The 8,914-nt window shown below is 34.2% G+C and overlaps 1 protein-coding gene across 1 annotated transcript; it reads right to left on the reverse strand.

The window, feature by feature from the left end:
* Positions 1-1,194: 1,194 nt before the first annotated feature.
* LOC308649479 (membrane cofactor protein-like) lies at positions 1,195-2,205 on the reverse strand (the record flags this gene model as incomplete). The annotated part of the gene is made up of 1 exon (XM_081295017.1): positions 1,195-2,205. One exon carries the CDS (start codon positions 2,203-2,205, stop codon positions 1,195-1,197), a length of 1,011 nt encoding a protein of 336 aa, XP_081151143.1.
* Between the last annotated feature and the right edge of the window lie 6,709 nt (positions 2,206-8,914).

Raw genomic sequence — 8,914 nt, forward strand, 5'->3', positions numbered from 1 at the left:
TTTGTTTATTTTTTAAGTTAAAATGACAAGGAGCATTTCAATTGACTCTATAAACTCTTTGAAGACATAATATTAAATACATTTTAAGGATCTATGAAACAGCAAACTTTTCATATTTGTGGCCTCTGATATGTTTTTTATCTTCACTATAGAAAAGAATTTTCTCTATCCCTGCATCTTTCTTTCTTTCTCTTTCTTTTTCCCTCATTTCAATACTCCACCAAAAATTTGGGATATGGTTGGAGTTTTAAGACAGGCAATATCCTTAGTTTCAAGGATATATATATATATATATATATATATATATATATATATATATATCTCCTTTATTTTTGGATTTCATGGAACCTCATGCAGGGAAGAAAACTGTGATGGAAACATCACTCCAAGAGGAAAAACTTCAAAATCAAGTTGTATAGATTGTGCGTATTTGTATTTGTGTGCCTGTATGCACGTGTATGCTTGCATATTTGTACATACATGTATATGTGTATTTTTTGTGTTCATCATGTGCAAGTGTATATGTATATACACTTCTTTGCACACATATATATGGTGGATTGGAGGTATTTACAAAAAAAAATTGAATTTTACTCTATTAACATTCAGAGAAGTTTCTAATAATAGTCAATGAGGTCAACTTTTCCATATTTTCAATTATCAGAGTTCATATTTTTAATGGATAAAGGCTGAGTGTATTCATATTCATAAGGTTTTTTTTTACAATGAACCCTGTATATAATACATTTTAGTTATTGAAAGTAATTTTAAAAGTTTGTATTAATATTTGAATTAAAAAAAAGTCAAAATCACTTTTTTTACCCATGAAATGTAATTTCATTTTCAGATTTTATAAAATAGGAAATATCCCTATCTGAATGCTCCCAAGAACACTGACTTTCTCTATAAATGCAAGTGTTATTTAGGGGAAAACAGGCAATCTATTCATACCTTGACATACAAGAAGCTTTAAAGTATGATGAGTGTATTTAAGCCACATGAAAATGTTAGCTTTGACATGAGCGTTGCATTTATGAGCCTAAAACTAGATAATAACTATTTTGGAGCTGAGGCTTTTAATAGAATTCAAAAAAACTTGAAAACCAGTTTGTGGAAACCATTGTTCTGTTGGGGTGGTTGGTTCTGCTTTCCTTTTCTTCCTGCTTTGATGATATTCCTGTCCTCAGATGTCAATTATTGTAACTCCAACAGAGTTATAAAAGTCAAAGCAAGGATCCATTCATCCAAAACCTTACAAGCAAGTGATCCTTCATTTTGACGAGGTATTCCTGAAGCAATTCGAGGTTTTGCAATGGTAGGATATCTAATTCTACTGAAAACAGGTATTATTAAAGAACATGATGGAACTGGGGGCTCCCAAGCACTATCACCACCACAGACAACCACGGGGCTTCCATGAAGGGAAAAACCCTTCACACATTCAAACTTAACCATTGCATTGTAGCCATATTCTTCTGCCATTTCTGATATCTGTCTCCCATTTGGAACGTTTGGTTGTGAGCATTTGACCACTTTACACTGAGGAGCATCACTACTCCAGTTTCCGTTCTCAGTACAACGAAGAAGGCTCGCTCCAACAAGTGTAAGATTGTCTCCTTCAAAACGGTTATCGCAACTATAAGATATTACTTTAGAAAATTCATATTCATTCTTGTCTGCTGGGACGTATCTCCCATTTTTTATTTGTGGAGGCGCTTTACACAAAATCTTTTCGCATCGTGGGGGATCCCCGCTCCACCTCATATTTGATCCTTGAAGCTGACATTGTAGAATTTTTGTACCAACTAAGTAAAATCCCTCATTACAAACAAATTCAATTTTTGTATCAAGCTCCACGCTTCCATTAGGAATGACTACTTTACCATGAATAGGATTCGGGTGAACTGGACATGATTTTTTAGAACAAGCATAATTTGAAAGAGAGGACCATGTGCCATCCGCACCACAAGTAGTAGAAGTGGCGAAAGAAGGGTGCTGCTCGTATCCAGGTTTACATTCATAATGTACTTGCTCGCCGACCTCATAAAGGGGTTTAGATTGGCCAGTGAGCTGCATTGTTTCAAATGTTGGTGGCTCACCACAGGCTTCAGAGGATGTAGTAGACAGCAAGAACACCAGGGCCACCAGAAGGAAGCACTGGAATGCAAAGAGGCTCCCGCGGTGCTGGGTGGGTCCAGCACACATCACGGATCTCCTTATTTTTCCTTAGATGAGGAAGAAACCGAGAACCAGCTAAGCAGGTTTTCAGAGTCCCTCCAGAGTCTAAAGACCAAACGCAACAATCCCAAACTCAGGAAGTGTCCAAAGTTATATGTGAGTGGGTGTGGTCCGGACACACCCAGGAAAGTCACAAAAAGTGTTTTAGAGGTGCTCTCCTGGTCAGTATGTCAGTATTGGAATTGAGATCTCAATGTTAAGGTAACCTCACTGATAGATTCAGGGAGGCTTGTGTCACTTAACTAAAACCACAAGACTCAATCTTTGTTCATAAGGTTTTCCTGTCCCAATATTTCTAACTGATAAAGAAAGATTCTCAGATATTGGTTTACTAGGTTTTTCAATGTAGGTTTGCCCCAGATGAAACTCCAAGGCAACTCTGTGTTTGAAAGTAGTTCATTTTGAAGATTTTAGAATGCTCAAGTGAGAAACTTGGAGAAACGACATGGGTAAAGAAGAAAAGGCAATAATAAAAGATGTTTTAATATGGGAGTTACCCCTGTAGGCAACAGGAGGCTGAATCTCACAATGGTCACAATGGTCTCTGTAAGAAACTATGTGCAACATACTCAGAATTAGCCTACAGAGATTAGTACCCAAGGCATCGATGTACTTATTAGTATCTCCTCTACTTGAGGGAAATTCCATTATCTCTCAAAGCCTTTCTTATATATGGTGGGTTTATTAATTCCAGCATGCCCCCAAGAAATGCCTCTGAACAGGACAATAAGAAGAGAGATGGGACACTTTACGTGTAAATTTGTCAGTGACTGAAGATTGTTTATTTCTACTACTGGAGATCTCAAGTAGGGTGAGGCATAAGATATAGGGCATCAGCAGCATCTACTACATTGGATTCATCAAGTCTGCATTTCAGTATATTTTTCTTGTGAATATGTGCAATTTATTTGTGATTGTTTCTCTGTTTTTTTCCCTCTCTATAGGTCATAAGGTATGCAGGTACCAAAGATAAGCTATACTTCCAAAGCATTTACCAACCTCTATGTCATAGTTCTCTAAACAACAAACCATGGGGGACATTCTGCATTGAGGATCGGCTGAAAGATCTATTTTTCCTTGGAAAGAAAGGATAGTGAAGCTAAAAAAAAGCTTGAACTGTGGAAGAAAATGTGCCACTGTAGCAGCTTCACTCTGAGAGTGACCTAATTGACTGTGTTTTGGCGCTCTATAGTTTTGAAAATTCCTTTCTTTCCACTCCAAATTCAAGCATTCGTTTCCTTTTCCATTTCTTTCTCATTTTACTTGTAATACATCAACCTAGAAATATTTCTGACCTTTCCTGTGTTCTTTCTTTGTATCTTATTAGTTAAGAATTCAGGGCTGGGGATGTGGCTCAAGTGGTAACGTGCTCACCTGGCAAGCGTGGGGCGCTGTGTTTGATCCTCAGCACCACATAAAAATAAATAAAATAAAGATGCTGTGTCCACAGAAAACTGAAAAATAAATATTAAAAAATTCCCCCCCCCTCTCTCTCTCCCTCCCCCTCCCCCTATTTTTTTAAAAAGAATTCAAAGGATGGAAGGGAAGAAGGGAGGAACAAAGGAAGGAATGAAAGATGGAAGGAAAAATTATATACATGTTACAATGTAGTTTACAGTTCTTCACCAAGCAGTTTCACCTCAACGCACAAAATGTTTTCCACCTCTCTTTAGATTCACCCAGTACATATTTCCAAATCTGATTAGCATTTTTCCTATTTTAATAGATTAAAAAAATTAATGAACATTTTTTCACTTACATAATTCACACAGCTTAAGTTAAAAGCTGAGATCATCATGTGCCAAACCAATCACATCCCCTTATTCTACACTAAATATCTTTCTTACGTGTTTTGTCTGGCTGACTCATATCACCATCTACCCAAAGTGTGAATGAAAACTTGTAGTTAATTGGAACAATTCATTGCCACTTATTTTTTTTATATCTAATCAGACTTTAATTATCTCCTGCCTGAATAAAATCTTTTCCCAAATCTACACAATAGGTTTAAGACTACAGGATAAGTTTTGACTCAACTAATCTAAACTTTGGAAATTCCATTGTCTCTCAAAGTCTCTCTTAAAGGTTTGCTGGTATTGCCATTTAGTGTCTCATATATATTCAAGAATTTGTCACACTTTTAATGTCTGTTATTAGCTTCTCTCATCTCCACTCCCAATTTTAGGGAAGTATAATTCATAAAAATTATATATATTTACATTGTATGTTTCAATATACACCATGAAATGATTACCACAATCTAGCAAAGTTTCCTCTCATCTCTTATTATTTTTTATGATAGAAATACTTAGCATTTTCCCTCTTCAAACTGTGAATACACAATATACTATTATTAACTATAGTCAGCATGCTTCAGGTTAGATTCCCAGAACTGATCATCCTGCAAACTTTGTACCATTTGGTCAATATATTCTGATTTCCCTCACTCTCAGTCCCTATAAACTCCATTTTATTCTCTACAGATTTAATTTTTCAGACTCCACATATAAGTTAGATTATGCAGTAATTATATTTCTATGTCTGGCTTATTTCACTTAGCATAATAATCTTTAGGCTTACCCAATGTTGGTGTAAATAAAATAATTTTCTTTATATCTGTGTGTGATATATGATATACATATACATTACATATATGACTATATATATATTTTTTTCCCTCACATTTTCTTTATCCATCCATGGTCACTGAAAGGCAGGGTTACTGAATCATATGATAGTTCTATTTTTAAATTTTAATTTTTAAAAAGAAGTTCCATGCTGTTTTCCAAGTGGCTTTACAAGTTTAAAATATTGCAACAAAGTGCAATTTTTTCTTTCACTTACTTCTCTGACAACATTTGTTAATGTTCATGTATTTCTTAATAATAAGCTATTTTACAGGTGTGAGGTGATATCTCATTATGGTTTTGATTTTTATTTTCCCGATGATTATTCCCAGTGAGAAGTTTTTAAAATATAGGGTGGCCATTTATTTGAGTATCATCTTTTGAGTAATGTTTGTTCATATTTTTCACTCATTTTTTGTTATTTGTTTTATTGATATCTATCTTATATAATATTATTATTTATTAAAGATGCATATTTTCAAATACTGTCTCCCATCACATAGGTTGTCTTTCACTCTATTGCTTTTTCTTTTTCTCCATTCAGAAGAATTTTAGTTTGATGCAATCACTTTTGTCTGTTTTGGCTTTTTGTTGCCTGTGTTTTTTGAAATCATATCCCAAAATGTCATTGATATTAAGTCTATAGATTGTTTTAGGTAGAATATAAATTATTCTAATCTATGAACATGGACTATCTATCTACCTGTTTGTTTCTACTTAATTTTCTTTCATTAATATTTTATATTTTTTACGTTCATGTGTTTCACCTCCTTTGTTAAGTTTATCCTTACATGTATTTTTGTTGTTGTAGACGAAGTATTTTCTTAATTTCTCTTTCACATAGTTAGCATGTAGTTAAAATATAGAAATACAACTGATTTAAGTATGTTGATTTTGGATCCTGAGTCCATATATTAGTTCTACCAGTTTTATGATGGAATCATTAGAGTATTTTACATACAAGATCATGTCATCTTTACATGATCTTATATCCAATAGGAAGCCCCGTATTTCTTTCTCTTCACTGAGTTCTCTTGTTTGAACTTTCAGAATTACATTTAATAAAAGTGGTGAAAGTGATATTCTTTGTCTTATTCTAGATTTGACTGAGAAAGTTTTTAACTTTTTGCCTTTCAGTGTAATGTTAGCTACTGGATTATTACAAATGGCCTTTATATGTTGAGATATATTTCTTCTATACCTAATATTTTCAGCAGTTTTATAAGGATAATATATTGAACCTTATTGAATGCCTTTTCTCTATCTATTGAGATGATGATATGATTTTCTTTCATTGCATAAATTGAACCTTTTTTGAAACCCTGGGATGAGTCCCCTGGATCATGGTTCATAGTTTTTTAAATACACTGTTGGATTTGGTTTGCTAGTGTGTTGTTCCTCAACATCCATATTTGGCATCCACCTTTATCAAAGATATTGACCAGCAGTTTTCTTTGTTTTGCCTTATCTGGTTCTAGTTTTAGAGTAAAGCTGGTCTAATATAAAGTCTTTAGAATAATTTTTTCCTATTATTATTTTTTAAAAATAATTTAAGGTGAAATGGTATTAGTTCTGTTTTGAGTGTGTGCTGTAATTCAGCAGTGAAATAATTTGGTCCAGCACTTTCATTGATAGGCGGATTTTAATTATTTATTTAATATTGTTACTTGTTATTCATCTATTTCCTCCTTTCTGATTCAGTCTTGGTAATTTGTATGTCTAGGAATTTATCCTTTTTTTAGTTATGAAATTTGTTAGCACATTGTTGTTTGTAATAATTTCAAAAGTTCTTCTCCATTCTGTGGTGTCAGTTGTAATATCCCTCATTTCACATCTGATTTTTTAAAAACTTGTGTCTCCTCTCTCTATTTCTTAATCAAGGTAGAAAAAAGAACCAGGTCTTTGTTTCATCAATTTTTTTGTGTTGTTTTCTTTCTCTCCATTTCACTTATTTCTGCCATGATCTTTATTATTTCTCCAACAAATTTTAGGCTTGATTTGTTCTTATTTTTCTAAAATGCTCAGGACTTCAAAATCAGTAAGACTTGTTTTGGAGAAGATCATAAAGGCACAAGAGCAAAAATAGACAAATAGAATAGTATCAAACTAAAAAGTTTCTGCACCACAAAGGAAACAATCAAGAGTGCAGAGACAAAAAAAAATGAATGGAAGAAAGGATTTTCAAACTCTATGTCTCATAAGTCTTTATGTACAGGATATATACAAGGAAGCACACAAAGTCAATAGCAAAATAATAAATAACTCAATTTAAAAATGGGCAATAGATCTAAGTAGACATTTCTCAAAATTAGAAATGCAAATGGATAACAGCAAGATGAAAAAATGTTCATTGCTAATAATCAGATAAATATAAATCAAAACCACAGTAGGATACTGCCTCACTCTAATAAGAATAGCTCTTATGAAAAAGACCCAGAAGAGGGCTGGGGTTTTGGTTCAGTGGTAGAGTGCTCATCTGGCATGTCTGAGGCCCTGGGTTCAATCCTCAGCACCACACATAAATAAACAAAGCAAAGGTATTGTGTCCACCTACAACTAAAAAAATACTCAAAAGAAAACACAGAAAAACCAGATAGTGAGGATCTACAGAAAAGGAGAACCTTGCACATTGTTGGCGAGACTATACATTAGGATAGTTATTAAGAAAATAGTATGAAGTTCCTTCAAAAATTTGAAAATAGAAGTACTGTATGATCCAATAAACCCAATACTGAATATATATCAAAGGAAAGCAAAAAAGTACATCAAATAAACATAGATTCCCTTCCTTGTGGCACTATTCACAATAGTCAAAAGGTGGAAACAATGTCCTTTAACTGATAAATAAACAAAGAAAATGTAGTACACATGTACAATGGAATATGATTCAGCTACGAATGACAAATGTTGTTGTGTTTGACAACATGGATGGAACTGGAGACCATACTATAAGTGAAATAAGCCAGAGGTGGGGGCATGTCTCAGAATGTATGCATAGTGTATACAGGGCCCTGGGTTGGATCCTCAACTCTTTTTCCCTTACCCTGAAAAAGGGAAGAAGCCAGACACAGAAAGACAAGTACTTCATGATGTCATTGATATGAGGAAATAATAAAAAAAGAAAAATGGTCTCATTGAATTCAAGAGCAGACTGTGGTTATTAGAACTTTGAAGTGCTGATGAAAATTTGATTGATGGATGCTAACTTATGGTTAGATAGGAATAGGGAGTTTTTGTGTGCTATTGAAAAATAGGGTGATAATAGAAAACAAAAAAAATGTACAATTTTAAAAGCTACAAAAAAGGATTTTAAATGTTTTCCCCATGAAGAAATCACAAATATTAGACTTTTTTAACCTTACTTAAACATTATTCAGTGTTTCTATACATATACATATGGTACATGGTACTGTATTAATATGTATAATTTTATGTATTTATGTATCAGTTAAAATAGGTTTTTAAAAATATATATTTGATAGAATACATCAGTGAAGCCATCCACTCCTCGGCTTTTCTTTGATGGCAGACTTTTTAAAAATCTGATTCAATCTCCCTGCTTGTTGTACATTTGCTTAACGTTTCTGTGTCTTCAAAATCCAATCTAGGAAGGTCCTATGTGTTAAGGAGTTTATTCATTATTTCCCACCGTATAGAGGAGCATACCAGTATACTGAGTTCACATGGACTCATCTTGCACTGTGGTGGGCCTTCATATCAATCTGTGGGTGCTGGTCTTGTGCTGGTGTGGGTAAGGAAACACCTGTGGGGTTGGATATGATCCTGAATCTGAAGGAGCCTTTCTGATTCTCATTTTTACTAGCATGGTCCTGGCACCTGTGTCCACAGGAGTGATTATAGAGCGTGGGTCCACAGAGGTGGGCCAAGGGTAGGATCCATGGAAGATGGCTTCATGTTGTGGATTAAAATCTAGGGCTGTGGGCTTGGCCTGATATTGGGGCAAGCTTTTAGTCTGTTTTCAGTGACCTACTCTGGAGTGTGGGGCTTCTGGGGCCAGGATGGTGCCAGAATATACCTGAGGCTATGTC

This window comes from Spermophilus citellus (genome assembly GCF_964194105.1).
Source record: "Spermophilus citellus genome assembly, chromosome: 5".
Taxonomy (NCBI): domain Eukaryota; kingdom Metazoa; phylum Chordata; class Mammalia; order Rodentia; family Sciuridae; genus Spermophilus; species Spermophilus citellus.